The sequence below is a fragment of the Callorhinus ursinus genome, unplaced genomic scaffold (assembly GCF_003265705.2).
Source record: "Callorhinus ursinus isolate GAN/ISIS: 27379988/994484 unplaced genomic scaffold, GSC_fseal_2.0 scaffold89, whole genome shotgun sequence".
NCBI classification, from domain to species: Eukaryota; Metazoa; Chordata; class Mammalia; order Carnivora; family Otariidae; genus Callorhinus; species Callorhinus ursinus.
In genome coordinates, this window is record NW_027397151.1 from 1,478,549 (window position 1) to 1,493,667 (window position 15,119).

General features: G+C 62.0%; 2 protein-coding genes across 3 annotated transcripts in view; one reads left to right on the forward strand and one right to left on the reverse strand.

Annotated features, from left to right (window-relative positions):
• Positions 1-13: 13 nt before the first annotated feature.
• On the forward strand, positions 14-14,178 carry CABLES2 (Cdk5 and Abl enzyme substrate 2). Its single transcript, XM_025865041.2, has 10 exons — positions 14-151; positions 7,498-7,569; positions 7,643-7,735; positions 8,426-8,503; positions 8,960-9,068; positions 9,603-9,768; positions 10,220-10,323; positions 10,707-10,813; positions 11,542-11,746; positions 11,921-14,178. The coding sequence occupies exons 3-10, from the start codon at positions 7,707-7,709 to the stop codon at positions 12,059-12,061; spliced, it is 939 nt and encodes a 312-aa protein (XP_025720826.2). The 5' UTR covers positions 14-151; positions 7,498-7,569; positions 7,643-7,706; the 3' UTR covers positions 12,062-14,178.
• Positions 14,179-14,292: 114 nt separating this feature from the next.
• Positions 14,293-15,119, reverse strand: part of RPS21 (ribosomal protein S21) — a 1,136-nt gene continuing 309 nt past the window's right edge. Inside the window, exons 2-5 of one of the 2 annotated variants that reach the window (XM_025865066.2) lie at positions 15,009-15,072; positions 14,726-14,871; positions 14,442-14,497; positions 14,293-14,355 (exon numbers count right to left, since the gene is read on the reverse strand). In XM_025865066.2, coding sequence (XP_025720851.1) covers positions 14,306-14,355; positions 14,442-14,497; positions 14,726-14,871; positions 15,009-15,072 — 316 coding nt within the window. In that variant the 3' untranslated portion in view covers positions 14,293-14,305. The remainder of the gene's footprint in view (positions 14,356-14,441; positions 14,498-14,725; positions 14,872-15,008; positions 15,073-15,119) is intronic. The other variant, XM_025865067.2, reaches the window with a different exon arrangement.

Here is a 15,119-nt window from a genome sequence, read left to right on the forward strand (position 1 = left end):
CCCTGCCCGCGCCCCCCGCCGGCCTTCCAGGGCTGCCCGGGCCCGCGGGCAGAGCGTCAGCGCCCCAGGGCCTGCTCAGCCCGGCGCCCGGCCCCGCGCCCGCCGGCCTCGGCCTCGGCCTGGGGCTCGGGCTGGACGTGCAGCGCCAGAGGTGAGTGGGGACCCTGGGCCGGACCCGCGCCGGCCCGGGGTGACCTGACAGCCCAGGACACAGGGTCGGGGTGACCTGGGGGTCATGGGTCCAGGCGCTGGGGGTGGAGTGGTCCAGGGCCCCATCTGCACAGGACTTGGGGATCAGGGTCACCTGGGGCCCTGGGAGCCCATGACAGAGGGTCGCACAGGACTTGGGGATCAGAAGGGGACCCCGCTCCCCTGGGAGCCCTAGACGCAGGGTTGGGGTGTCCTGGGCTCTGCCAGCACTAGAAAGAGAGTTTTGCCTGGGCCCCATGAGTCTAAGATGTCCTCAGGCCGTGTCCCCAGACGCAGGGGTCATGGTCCCCTTAATTCTGTCAGCCCCTTTCAACCTTCGCAATCCCCTGAAACCTGAGTTTCCGGGTTCCCTCAGCCCTTAGCCCCCAGACACCCAGCCCTGGCAGCCCTGGACACGCCCCTCCCCAGCCCGCTTTCCTCAGTCCCAGGACTCAGGGGACCCTCAGGCATCCCTTGCGTGTCTCCTTGTGTTCTCTAAGCTGGGTGACCCCTCCAGTCTTCCCTGCCCTGTGACACGTGGCTTCAGAGCCTCTGCGCCAGGCCGAACGCCCCAGCGTCCCAACTTACTGGTCCCTGGTCCACCCCATTACCTCCATGCTGACTGCTGTCCCCCCGCCCCGATCCCTCTGAGCTCAGTGTCCCTGGCCCTATCCATTCCCAGCTCGCACGCACTCTCCCTACCCTGATTCTAGGAAGCCCTCAGCCCAACCCAGAGCAGCCACCACCCCTGCCCCTCCAGTCTGCCTGTGCCCAGAAAGCCCCTGGCTGCCAGACACCCCACTTTCTTCTCCCAGAGACCCTTCCACAGCTGCCCACAGAGCTCAGCTTTAGGTGCCCCAGCCTCCTTGGCCCCCTTCTCCAGACGCTGGGGCTATCCCCTACCCTCCCACTGCCCACCTTCACCGTGACGAGTGATTTGGTGCCTGGGCCTGGGAGTCCGGACAGGCTGCTCTCGCAGTCCTTCTGGAAGGGCATTGCTTAGCCTTTGTCTGCAGAACGGAGCTGCAGGGCAGGTCCTCCTGAGGCTGGCCCCGCAGGTATGCAGGGAGGGGCCAAGAGCAGAGCCCTGCAGCTCACTGCCCTGCATGGGTGGGCCGAGGCCTCGAGTCCCTGGAGTTCAGAGGCGGTTCTTGTCACCTGGAGGTCATCATGGCTGCCTCACACCCCTGGCCGTCAGACAGTGCTGAAGATGATGGGGTTGAGTCCAGAGTGCAGGCTTGGTTATCGGAGTTCTTGATGTTACATTCTGAGTTCTCGTGTGTGGCCCATGGATGAGTGCTTACTGAGGTCACTGTCACACCGTAGACGGAAGTATTGCCAACTCTGTGGAGAAGCGGCTGCCTCCTGGCCAGGCCAGGAGGATGCCCGTGGACCTGACCCTTCCACAAGCAGGCCTGGCTGAGGCCGCAGAGACGGTTAGGGGGCTGAGTGGAGCCAAGCGATCATTCGGCCCCAAACATGGCAGCTCAGCAGCACGCTCCTGCCATCCCCGGGGAGACGGGACTGCTTATCCGAGAGGAGGCTAATGTTCAGAAAAAACTTTTATCCGTGGAAATCAGTCCATTTTAAAACCAGAGCCCCAAAGCCTACTTGTTCTCTTCCTTGAAGTTGTAGAGTCAGCCCGGAGGATGGTCCCCAGATCACGCCAGGGCTCTGGAGTCCCTCTGTGGCGTTGACGAGTCATGGGGCTTCAGAGGGAAGGGGGCTCATCTGTTGCCAGACCCGAGCTTTCTGCGAGCAGCTTGTGTCTACTCTCTCCATCCACTGTCTGCCGCTGGGCCGCCCCCTTCCCCTTTTGGGGTGCATGTGCATTCTGGGCAGACTGCATGTTGTTTTAGGCTCTCTGTTCAGCAAACAGGCAACTCTCCTGTGGGCCAGACCCTGCAAACCAGGTTAGCCGGCAGCCTGCCCCTTGGAGCCATGCTCAAGGGAAGGGCTTGGCGGGGGGTGTGGGTGCTGGATGCAGCACCTGTAAGCAGAAGCCCTGTGAGGCCACAGGGGCTGGTGGTGCCCCCGCACTGCCCATTCCTAGGAGCTTGGGAGGATGCTGGCGCAGGATGGGAAATGATGTGAGCCGGGGTGCCCTTTGGTTTTCCCGCTGCACCCACCCCCGTCCTCTGTCCCTCCACCCGGGACATGAACCTCTCCGGCTGCTCCCTCCTTCCTGCCCTCCGGGGCCACACCTGCCTGTGCAGAACTGTTCCTCCTCGGGCTCTGCCCAAGAGAGTTGCTGCAGAGTGCATGAGGGGTGTCCAGCCAAGCCAAGGGGCTCTTAGCTGCAGGCCCAGTCTGAGGATCAGCTGTATTCCCAGAGTGGGGGGTAGTGGCGCCCCCTCCTAAAGTCTGTACTTTGTGTGGTGGTTTGAGCCAGGCTCTGGGGACAGACGCACTGTCATCCTGGGTCCTCCTGTCAGGGGCTCTGTTGTGACCTTGGGCAGGAGCCTCACTGAGCCTCAGTTTACTCCCCTGTGAAGTGCTTTTGCCTTCTGTCCTACCTACCTGAGGGGCTATGTGAGGTCAGATGAGGTCAAGGGCTCAGCGAGGGGTGGCCGTGGCCAGGGCCAGGTGAGCAGACACTTGTCACAAGCAGGTTACCCAGTGAGTGCTCACACTCAGTCCACAGCAGGTAAGTTGTGTTTCACCCTCAGGGTTCAGCCCGGTGTGGCTTTTCCTGCTAAGCCAGTGAGCATGTCACTGGAGTCCAAACCTCCCTCTTAGAACCTCTAACACGGTGTTTACTTTCATCTCAACACCGCGGTCACTTAAGGCAAAAGCAGGTGGGCTTCTGGGCTCCTCCAGCTGGCAGAAACAGGTTCTCAGGCCCCGCAGCCCCCTCTCCTAGAAAACCCAAGGGGGGGCCCACGAGCTGGGCAGCGTCGGACCGCAGCCTCACTTCCTCTCACTGTCTTAGGGGACACAGGGCTGTGATCGGGGCAGGGCAGGGCTGTGCTCCCTCTGGAAGCCGCAGAGAAGGAGCCTTCCTGCCTCCCCCCAGCTCTGGGGGACCCCAGGCATCCCTCCAGCCTCTGTTCCGTCTTCATGGTGCTTGTCCTGTGTGTCTGTGTCTGAACCTAGCCTCTCCTTGTAAGGACACCAGTGATTGGCTCAGGGCCCACCCGAAGGGCCCCCTCTTCACTTGGTCACATCTGCAGAGACCCTGTCTCTAACCAGGGTCATAGTAACAGATGTCAGGGGTCAGGACTTCAACATAACTTTTGGGGGGGCACAGCTCAGCCCACGACAGCCGTCATTAGTGTCCAAGGCACAGAGGAGCTAGGGGTGCTGCCATGAGGCCAGGGACATTGCTGCGGTAGCTGGGAGCAGAAAGCCTCACAGCTCTGGACAGTTCACACTGGAACGATTCTGAGAAAGGGCCTGGGATTTTAGCTGCCATGCTGACCAGGAGCCACTTCGTGTTCCTGAAGCTGCCAAGCTCCTGTCCAAATTGAACCCATTTCAATGTAGCATCCGACAGTTTGCTTACAACTCTGATTTGGGGGGTTCTTGCTGGAGGACAGCTGGAGATGGTTGCCGAGGTAAGAGCCTAGAGGCGCATCCTCCCGTGGTGGCTCGGAGGCCTTGCTGGGACTTGGCCCCCAGAGAACACACCTGGGGTCCCATCACTGGGGGAACTTCAGGCCTCTCGGAGCAGTTGGCTGGAATGTGGGGGTTGTGCTTTTCCTGGCAGGGACTTGGTGAGCTGGGGTGCCCAGGACCACCACTCCTTGGACAAATATGCACAAGGATCTGCGAGGTCAGGTGCCATGCTCAGGTGGGCACGGAGCAGGAGGGGGCCCAAGTCGTGGGCACGAGTGCCTGTCAACAGCCCACGCCAGCTGGTCTGACCCCTTCACTGGGCCCCTCACTCTGTTTGGGTGGTTCTCGGCCCTCAAACAGACCTCAGGTGGGAGCCTTCCTTGGCTGGGTATTTCTGCAGTGACAAAGCAAAGGGCGTTCGTCAGACAATGGGAACTGTCTCGTAGTGATTTCTCTTCCTGTTGGCAGGCACATTTCACATCTGGGGTGGGGGTGGCAATTCTGACAGTGAGCCAGAGGGTGAGCAGGCCCGTGGTCCGTACAGTGGCCACTTGTGCCTCTCCCACACCCCTGACCCTTGGCTCCTTCTTCCCCAAAGAGTCCTATGCAGGCAGCCTCGGGCCAGTCGCCGGCGAGTAGACCCCATCCCGCAGAACCTGGCCCTGGCCGTGGCTCAGCAGAGAGGCTTCCTGGGCTGGGGCAACTTGGCAGGGGAGGGGGGCGGCTCAGGTAGCAGAGAGCCCGAGTTTTGTTCTTTGTAGTGTACTTGTTAGCAGTGTTTTTAAATGGGTGTGTAAAATGTGTGTCCCGCTCTGGGGGCAGCACACGCTGTCCCCCAGAAGCTCTCCGCAGCCAGTTTCAGTCCCCGCCGTGGGTGCTGTCTGTCCAGGCACGCTGTGAGAGCACTGTGCCCGGCCTCCTGCTGATCGCGCTGGCTTGCCTCCCGCGGGGACTGTTTCAGAGGCAGCTGCTGGGAGGTCCTGTCATGCCTGCTGACCGCACAGACACCTTCCTGGGGGGCACTTGCCAGGGAGGCTGAGCAGGGCATCCTTGGCCAGAGCCCGTCCATGCTGGGGGGCCCATCCTGCTGGGGCCACATGCGAGGCCGTGGTGCTCTCGCCTCGGGACTCACCGAGGAGCTGGACATTCCTCCAGAGGAGCCACCTGCCAGAGGTTGACTAGCCAGCAGTCCCTTTTGAAAGGGGCACTGTCCCTGGAGCAGCTGAGCTGCTCCACGTTCTGGGAACGGTAGGCACCGCCTGACCACCTGGGGCAGCCCCTAGACAGTCGTGTGCGTCCACAACCGGGGCTCTGACTGCCAGCTACCCTACCGCCTTCACTTTCTGAGAACCCTGCAGACCAGGTGCCGCCTGATACGTGGTCACCTCCACACCCAAAGAGTTTGGGATCCCTGGGAGCGTGCAGGCTGCTTCTCTCCTGCCCAGACCATGTACTTCCAGAATGTTCTGCAGCCACCAGCTCATCACTGTGCCCTCACTCGGCCCTCTGCAGACGGGGATATACCGCCCCCCCCCATATCTGCACATCATCCTGATCCTGAGAACACAGTAGGCCTGCATGCCTGGGCCTCCCATGTCCCGCATGCCCCCGCAGACCTGCACCTCAGAGCTCAGGGCTCGGTGATCAGCGTTGTCACAGGCTTTTCATGCCAGCCCAAACAGCACACCTGGAACACAGGCCAAGTTCAGCAGAGGAGCGCCCGAGGGCATGGTTGAGGGGTGGCCTCGATTCCAGCCAGCCCAGCCCCGGGGTCTGCAGGGGGGTGGGGGGGCAGTGTTGCTGCTGTTGGCAAATGCACAGAACGCCCACAGGCATGCAGGTCCCAGTACCACCTGACCAGCTGTGTGATCTCGGGCAGCTTGCTTGCCCGCTCTGTGCTTCAGTTTCCCCACATGTGAATAACACTGCCCATCGTGTGCAGTTATCATGAGGGCTGAGTATCTGTAAAATGCTCAGGAGGAGAGAGAAGTGGAAGAAAACCACAGGTACCTGCAAAAGCAACTGGGAACAGATTTTAAAGCCTGGTGAGCTGAGTGGCATCATCCCAGAATCAACAGAAGGCACGAGCGAGGCGGCAGAGGCCCATGTCTCACCTGCCGGGCAGCGGGCCAGAGGCTGTGTGCAGGGCCAGGCCTCTGTGGAGATCGCTGCTGGCCTGGGCCCTGCAGGTGAGGTCCCAGGTGTGGGGAAGCCATTGGGGCACCACCTGGAAAATGCCCTGAAGAAGCCACACGGGGCCACTCCACGGGGCCTTTGAGCCCAGCCCTGCAGGGCCGCACACAGACATCTCCAGGGACACTCGGGTTCTACCTAAGTCAGCGGCTTTTCTTGGCATGGGTCCTGCCCATCCACCTACTCACCCGCACCCACCCCCCCAGGCTTCTTAGGATGCTGGGTGTCCGCCGGACATGCCCCTCCTGCCGTCCCTTGAGCAGCTGCACACCCGCCTGCAGAGGCCCCTGTGCCCATTCCCCCCGCCACCCCCCCGGCTGGTCCTCAGACCACGGCTCCAGCCTGGGCTCCCCTATCTGATTGACTCACACTCACATCACCCTCAAGCACTCTCATCCGGCAGGCAGGTGCCCTCCCCCCCCCCACCACCAGTCACTGCCCCTCTCCGGAGGTGGAGCCGCATTGGGGGACACCCAGCATTTCACTAGAGGTTGTGCTGTATTCGACTCTAGTTTCTTTTCAACGAGTTTCTGCTGCCTCTGTCATTTTAAAGACTTAAGTGGAGCTTGGGCTGTGGCTTTGAGGTGACAGCCTTGGAGTCCCCCAGGACTGCCCTGGTTGTATGACCTGGGGCAGGTGCCTAGCTGTTCTGTGCTCCCATAGGCTCCGTGGCAGGAGGTGGTGGCTGGGCCCCTAGCACATGACGGTGGCCACGTGGATTCTAGGCTCACTCCACCTGGTGAGGTGGCCTGACAACGCTGGGCCTCATCTGTCAGCCAGGGGTCCTGCAGGAGGACAGAGTTGCTTCTGGGCCGGCTGTAGCTCCCAGAAGTGACGTCCTCGGCCACGTGTGGCCCCAGGAGCCCGGACTCAGTTTACACTCTAGACAGCAGGGCACCTGGCACATGCCGGCCTGGGCTGAGTGCGGTGCCCACGTTGCTTTGTTTCATGGACCACGCAGCCTTGGCCTCTGGGAGCCTCCCTCTCGCTGGGAAGGTGTGGGGACTCGGGGCCCATCTGCACAGCTTTGTCATAAGTGGCCCTTACTGGTGAGATGTGCATGTCCGCCCCACAAGGACTAGGAGGTCGACAGGTGACCACAGTGGTGGCCTGGGTACCAGGAACCGGGGTTTGTGATCTCGAACTGAGGGTGCAGACACGCAGGGTTTCTGAGCCTTCAAGCTTGAGAAGCTCCCCTGACATGGGGTAGGAGGTTGTGAGCTTTCCGGGAGCAGCTCCTCCAACCTTGGAAGGCCTTCGTGCAGCGCCTCATTGCCTTCAGCCTGCTGTGGGTAGGCACGACCCACCCTGCCAGTCCTGGGCCAGAGAAGATGCCTGGGACCTGCTAGGCTGAGCTAGGAGGCCACGGGCAGCGGACAAACTCTGGTCCTTGGGTGGCCCTCCCCAAGGCTCAGACCTCACCCCAGACAGGCTCCTGACCCAGTCGGTGGCTGTGGGCTGCCCCCCCTCGGCAAGGAGAAGCCAGAGAGCACGTGTCTGGTCCGAGAGCAGCCCCTGCCCGGGTGCGTTAGCTGAGGCCCTGCGCTCTTTTTACAGAAGGCGAGTTGCCTCCCAGCGCTGCTCTCTCGAGTTCCTGGAAGATGCTGTGGGGTGCGCCTCAGTTCAAAGGTAAGGGTCTCCGAGACCCGGGGCCAGAGGGGCTCTCGAGGGAGGGAGGAGTGACCTGGCTTTTACCTCGCAGAACCAAACACATATCCGGATCCCCAAGACACAAGGGCCTGAAGAAGACTCACTTCATCAAGAACATGAGGCAGTATGACACAAGGAACAGCAGGTACCACGTGCCACGGCCGGCATGTGGCCGCCCAGAGGCAGGGCTGCCGTCCGATCCTGGGCCCCTGCCTGTAGCCCTGGAGCTGCCCACCGCGTCCGCCTCACACCTGGCGGGGGCTTAGGTCCTACCCTGTCCTCGCTGGTAGCCCAGGTGAAGGGGCACAGAGCAGGTGTGGCGATGGAATGTGGCCAAGAGGGAAGGGTTTGGTTTGTTTGGGAAGCGCAGGGGTGGTTGAGCTAAAAGCCAGGATGCAGGGACCCCAGACTGGGGTACAGGCCTGGTGCAGTGGCCCTCGGAGCTCCTGTGTCTGTAGGTGCTGCATGGGAGCCCCAGGGGTTCCCATCACCCACCCTCACGGCCTGCCCTGCCAGCCCTGAGGCATCTGAGCCCATTGCCCTTCCTGCTGGAGCCCATGCTGCCAAGCCTCCACCCAGCGGCCCTGGTCGGGGAGCTCCGTTCTCCTAGCAGTGGCCCAGACCCCGCCCCCCCCAGCATGACCCTCAGCATGACCCTCAGCATGACGGGCTCATGCTGGTGCTGAGGAGCAGGCCTGAGCGCTGGGCTGGCTTCAGTGAGCCCAGGTGCCCAGTAGTCCCAGCCAGCAGCTTGTGTCACCCAAGGCCGGGAGGGGTTGGAATTTTGTCCCAGAAACGCCCGCCACCTACTCTGACCAACACCTCCCCGCCCCAGGATTGTGCTCATCTGTGCCAAGCGGTCCCTGTGTGCAGCCTTCTCAGTGCTGCCCTACGGAGAAGGGCTGCGGGTCAGGTGAGTGGCCCAGGGAGGCACCGAGCTCAGGCGACCGGCCCCGCCAAAGCGCCTCAGGAGCTCTGAAGGCCTTCTGGGTCTTGGTCCTTTGTGTCTGTGCCGTTACTCTGTTTGAGCTGCTTGAGCGCAGACGCCTGGGACGCTCCTCATGGGGATGCTGCCCTGCGTCCTCGTGAGCAGTCCAGGCAAATGCGTCCCATGCAGGACTTCAGGAAGAAGGACACGGCCGTCAGAGTGGGGGTGGCACCAGGGGGCCTGGCAACAGGGAACCCTTCACCTGGGATGGGCCTGGGCCATGCTGGCCAAGGGGGTGGCCTCAGGTAGAGGTCGGTGCTGCCTCGTTACTGCCAACCTCTAGTGTTGGAACAGGAAGTGCGGGGCCCGCGGAGCGGCAGGGCTGGGCCTCCTCCAGGGGCAGAGGAAGGCAGCAGCTGTCCCCCATCCTGTGCATTGCAGTGACCTCAGGGTGGACAGCCAGAAGCAGAGGCACCCCTCCGGTGGCGTCTCTGTGTCTTCTGAGATGGTCTTTGAGTTGGAAGGCGTCGAGCTGGGAGCAGATGGGAAGGCAAGTGTGGGTGCCGTCCACGGTCGGGGCGGGTGGGCGGGCGGGCACAGAGCTTGCGCTCACCAAGGCAATAAACACGTGGAGCTGCGTTTCCCCCTGAATCTTATAAAACGCCCAGTGTGGGCGGGAGGAAGCCCCACAGCCCTGTAAGAACGGGCCCCGTCACCTCACTCAGCGGCCAGGTGACGAAAACTGACCTGAGTCGGGAGGGTGTCCCGGTGCCGCCTCTGCTGGCGGTCAGAGGCAGGGAGAAGGTTCCTGTGCTGCACATCCCACACAGGAGGGCAAGGGTGGCATTCTGAAATGTTCTTGTTACTGAGAACACTAACCCCAGGTGAGCAGCATCCAGCGCGGGGCTGCCTGGGAGCATTAGCTCTCAGTAGGTCCTTCCTTGTCCACGGAAGGGTGGCATTTGTGTGGGGCCCTCCTGCAGCAGGAAGGCGCAAGGCACAGCTTTCTGGCCCTCTGGTCTCAGGACGGGGTCATGGGCCCGGGGGCAATAGGGACTAAGCCCTGACACCCTTGCCTTTCCAGGTGGTGTCTTATGCCAAGTTCTTGTACCCTACCAATGCCCTGGTCGCACACAAGACGGACAGCCACGGCCTGCCGCCCCAGCCCCGGCCCAGTGTCCCCCGTGCTCTGCCAGGCTCAAGATACAAACCAGCCCCAGCCAAGTCAGCGCCAGCCGGCACGGAACTAGGTAACCTCACGTGCCCTAACTGGGCGCAGGGCAGGCAGTCACACCAGCTGGGCAAGGGACAGCATGTGGCCAACCAGAGTCCCATTCCAGCCCACAGTCTAGACAGGGCGCCAGGCTCGGGAGCAGGGTCAGGAGAAGGGACTCACTCCCATGAGAGCAGACAGCCTAGGCTGCATCCAACCAGGCACTGGAGCGATCCCATGTCCACAGATGGCATGGAGGCAGGGGGGCAGGGGGCCCCTCCTCGTCTGGACAGCCTTCCTTCAACCCAGCCCTCAGGGACGGGGAACCACGGTCTGCAGCCCCTTCCAGACCCCAGACCCCAGCAGCATGCCCCGGCCCCCCCCCGCTCTGGCACTAGACCAGGGTTCCAGCTGAGGCTTGGGTTGGCAGAAGCTGGTTGGCCAGAGCTGGGGGCTCGTGGTGGGTCAGGGCTGCCCTCTGCATGCAGGGAGTGACGCAGGGGACGCGCTGGAGTATAACCCCAACCTCCTGGACGACCCACAGTGGCCCTGCGGCAAGCACAAGCGAGTCCTCATCTTTGCCTCCTACATGGTACGGTGAGCACCCCCGCGTGCCCGGTCCGCGCGCCTCCAGGTGTCTGGGGGCAGGCCGAGGGCAAGCCGCCAGGGCAGGGCTGACGTGCCCCCCACCCCCAGGACACCAGCAGCACCTCGGGACAGGAGGGGGTGCGCGGTAGGCTGGAGGGCTGCGCGGACCACACCGCCCTGGGGTCACCATTGCCCTCAGCCCACGCCCTGGTGGCCTGGGGCTAGCCACGCTGCGCCCTCTGTCCGGAGGCAGCGCTGGCACCTGAAGCTGCCGCACATTCACATCGCAGTCCCAGGCCAGCATGAGATCACCCCACGGGCTCGCGTGGGTGGGCCCCCAGGCCTGTGCAGGGCCGGCTCCCTACCCTGCTGCCTTCTCTGCTGCAGACCACGGTGATAGAGTACGTGAAGCCCTCTGACCTCAAGAAGGACATGAACGAGACTTTCCGAGAGAAGTTCCCACACATCAAACTGACGCTGAGCAAGATCCGGAGGTAAGGGGGGCTCAGGTGAGGTCTCCGGGCCCTACCGCCCGATGGGGCCGTTCCTCTCCTCCCCCATTTCTGGTAGGCCCCTGAGCTTGACGAATCCAGATGTGCCCCACCCAGACCCCCCCGCCCCCCGCCGTCTGCCCAGGCCAAGATAAGCAGCTCCCTAGCGCCCCACCTACCACCTCCGCGGGCCAGGCCACCTCGCTGCCTCTCATACCCACACCTCCTAGCCCTCCCGGGACAGCACGGGAGACGGGCACTGACCCCCCGTGATCGATGGGATCGAGGGCCGAGGCGGCTTGCCCAAGACCTCACGGCGAGTAAGTGGCGGACTGCCCTGCCCTGGGTCCATCTGGCCCCACTGCATCCCACTGAACCCTCCCCTTCAGCTTCACTGAAGGTCTAGGCGCTGCTTCAGCGTGTCTACACCACGGGGCCTTTCCACAGGCGGTTTTCTCCCTGCATTGTCCTCCTCGCTGCCACAGGACAGCAGGGACTTGTCCTCTGTGGTGTTCTCTGGGGGACAGTGTGGGCCAGCCAGTACAGCTGGGGTGGGGGGGTGCCACGGGCCAACATCAGCCGGCTCACCCACCACACTGCGGGCCGAGTGCTGCGCTGTGCCTGCCTGCAGGGAATGGGGCTTTTTCAGCAGCCCAAAGGGCCCTGCTGCGGCAGGGAGAGGGTGGCCACTTCCTCGGCCCCTGAGCACCGGACCTCCGTGTAACCCGTAGTTTGAAACGGGAGATGCGGAATCTCTCTGAGGAGTGCAGCCTGGAGCCTGTGACGGTGTCCATGGCCTACGTGTACTTTGAGAAGCTGGTCCTGCAGGGCAAACTCAACAAGCAGAACCGCAAGCTGTGCGCTGGGGCGTGCGTGTTGCTCGCTGCCAAGATCAGCAGTGACCTCCGCAGGACTGAAGTGAAGCAGCTCATCGATGTGAGTATGCCTGTCCCGCCCCGGCCTGGCCTGCAGCCCCCTCGCTGCCCCCCCAACAAGGCCTGGCCACCTGCGGGGAACCTGGAGCCGGGCCTGCACCCACACCCCAACCCGCTGCCCCGGGTGGGAGACGGAGCCCGGGGCCCGCGTAATCTCCTCGCTTTTTCAACACAGAAGCTAGAAGAAAGGTTTCGATTCAACAGACGGGATCTAATTGGGTTCGAGTTCACGGTGCTGGTGGCCTTGGAACTCGCGCTCTACCTTCCCGAGAGCCAGGTGTTACCTCATTACCGACGCCTCACACAGCAGTTCTAGCCGAGGCTGGCCTCCGCATGCTGGGAGGCTGGCCTCTGTTTGCCGAGACAGCCCCGGTGCAGGCACTCACGCGGGCCAGGGAGGTGTTCCCAGGTACTGCAGGGCACGCACGCCCGCCGGTCCCCACTTCAGCACCCACCTGGCGGGGACCCACCTGCCCTCTGTGACTGACGACCCTCTCTGCACACCCTTGCGTCCTTGGAGGGACCCTGCTTTCGTTCCAAAGCACACCATGCCCATGGTATTCCTGAGAGCCTGCTTGCATTTTCACAGGAACAAGGTGGGAGGTTTTGTGTTCTTTCACACGTGCCTGAGAGCAGGCTGCACGGGGACCCTGGCTTACCTCGTGCGGTCACCCCAGCTCTGCAGCGCCCGTCTCCCCTGCGTCTTCCGCAAACCACAGCTGCCGCGCAAGCATCTCAGTGAAGATCTGGGTTTCCAGACCGTCCCTGACACGCTGAAATTGCTGAAGTTAACGTAACGAAGCATTAGTTTTGGCTGTTTCAGGTTTTCAGATGTGGAGACGCAGCACTGCACCCCCACGGCCTGCCCCCCCTCCCCCCGGGGATGCCCACCTGCCTCCCCTGTGTCCACAGGCAGAGCTCTGGCATTAGGTTAAGTGAAGCAGAGCAGACTCCGGTTTATCTCATTTGTTACTCTCCCGAGCATCGTGTCACTGTGAAATCCTGGTGCCCGAGCGTCGCACAGCCCGGCGGGCCTCCGCGCAGACACTGGTCCGCCCCTGGGGGACCCGCGCCTCACGTCTCACCGGGAAACCCTGCTCACCTGCGACGCTCTGGACCTTCAGGATGCCTGGATTGCTTGCTCTTGGCTCTTGATCTTCTTAAGCAATATTGTGACGGAGAAAAACTGTATTTATTGTTACTTGGGATTTTGTTCTATGGGTTTTCTTAAGGGAACAAAAACATGAGATCTGTTGAAGTTCTGACTTGAAACCACACTTGATCCTCAAGCAGGCAGGAGACGGGCTCCTCCACGGCCCTGCACCCCACGGCACCACCTCCCCGAAGGGGTCAGTGCTCACAGTTTCTTCCCAGGCAGGAGGGAGCAGCAGTCCTGGCTGTCATGAAAGGAGCCCAAGGGGTAGTGGCCGTCACCTGTGCCCCGTATGCCAACAGGGCCCGTGTTCTGCTTTCCCAGGTCTGCGTGTCCGTTCCGCACACTCTGTGACCTGGTTCTCCAGCGTGCTGCCCCACCAAACACTGAAGAACTGAGGAGTTTCTCCCCTTGGGTCAGCTGCTGTCAAAAATGACCATGTTGGCTGGGCCATTTAGCTGCTTCCCTACTGTTGTCCTATGAACCTGTCACAGGGCCCAGGCTACAGCCCCACCCTGTACTCGTGTGTGGACCGGTGCTTCTGCAAAAAGGAGACCCTAGTTCTCATCACAGCACTCAGGCACCAGCAACTCCACCCAGACCCCAGCACCCGTGTCTGCCCACAGGCCAGCCATTCCTTCCTGGGGCGAGGGGCGACTGCAGCATGGAGGTCAAAGCCCAAGTCCACATTCCAAGCCTATTTATTGTGGAATACCTCCCTGTCCTCTCCAACGTAGCCCCTTAAACCACATGTACCCAAGGTGAACGTGGAAGTTTCCTTCTGGATAGCAACTTGTCCCACCACCTGTGTCTCAAGGATATTTTTAGGTTACAAGTGCTGCAAGGGACCGACCCGAACCGTACATCCCAGTTCACAGCTTCACCTCAGAAAAGGGCACGTGTCCTTGGGAATTTACGTGCAGACCCTAGAAGAGCTGAGACGACTGGAGTTTACAAGCGTCATGTACAACCCGTAGCTTCTCCCTTGGTGTGTGTCCTTGTGTCATCCATGCAGAAAGCTGCTCTCGTGTGTTCAGCTGTCACTGCAGCAAAGCCAGTATCGAAGCCAAACTTCAGCCTGAACCCCTCATTCTCTGGACCAAGCCCAGACGTGAGAGACAGGTCTGAGCGTCTAGCACAGCTCTCGGCACTTGGTGGCAGCTGTAGACTGAAAGGCGCGCTGTGCGACTATCTGACCTCATTGTCCAGTCACATGTGGTGATTTGTTTGCAAATGGTAATGTATTTGTGGTTCGAAGTAAAACGTGGTTTTGCAATGTACTCTGTAGGTTGGTCACCTCCTTTCGGCTGAGCGGTCCTTTGTCAAACGCGCACAGCCCTGACCCTCTTGACACCCAGAGGAACGCACCCAGTCATAGAACAAACCGGCACAAATGGGTTTTACTATTTATTTATGACAAATATCCCACATCCGTGATCTTCTCCAGTCAGAAGTTCCTAGGACAAAAATAAGGACAATGTTAAAACCCTGTTTTTGGAAAGGTCCAGGACCTCTGTGCCCAAACACAGGCACTCTTACTTACTTTGAAACGATGCCGTCAGCCTTGGCCAGTCGGAGGATGGAGTCATCGGACTCACCCTGGAAAAAAGCACGGTAGGCCATCTCCCCTGCTCCCCCCACGCCGGCAGGGCGCAGACTAGCCCAGGCTCCTGGCCGCACACCTGACTGCGGGGGGGGGGGGGGGGGGGGGGGGGCCTCCGGAGGCCAGGCCGCCTCTGCTGAGCCACAAGCGCCAAGGCCAAGGCCCACCTGAGTGCTCTGTCAGGGCGGTCCTTTCCCGGCCCCTCGCCCCTCGCCCCGACGCACTTCCAGGAAGGGGCGGGCGGCCAGCACACCTCCCTTCCCCGGCGCGCGCGGGAAGTGCAGCGGGACGCACTCACCATCCTGCGAATGGCCCCACAGATAGCGTAGGTTTTGAACTGGCCGTTGAACCTGCCCGTCACCTTATCAACCTGCAAATCGTCCGCGAGCGTCACAGAGACCGCCAGGCACCTTCCGCTCTGAACCTGGGGCCCGGGGATGACCGACCCCGCAGGCCGCCCTGGCAGCTCCCTCCCCGGCGGGACTGGCCCTCCGCCGCCCGGCTCACCTCGGCCACGTTCATCTGGATGGACGCGTGGTCCTTGGCGCCGATGATGCGGTTGCTGGCGGAGCTGCAGGGGGAGCGCAGTGAGCGGGCGGGGGGGGGGGGGGGGGGGGG

Bases quoted from the DNA above. Each gene is read 5' to 3' on its own strand.
- CABLES2 (XM_025865041.2), top strand. From the start codon at position 7,707: ATGAGGCAGTATGACACAAGGAACAGCAG. The intron at 9,769-10,219 runs GTAACCTCACGT...CTCTGCATGCAG, and splicing joins GCCAGCCGGCACGGAACTAG to GGAGTGACGCAGGGGACGCG. The intron at 10,324-10,706 runs GTACGGTGAGCA...TCTCTGCTGCAG, and splicing joins TCATCTTTGCCTCCTACATG to ACCACGGTGATAGAGTACGT.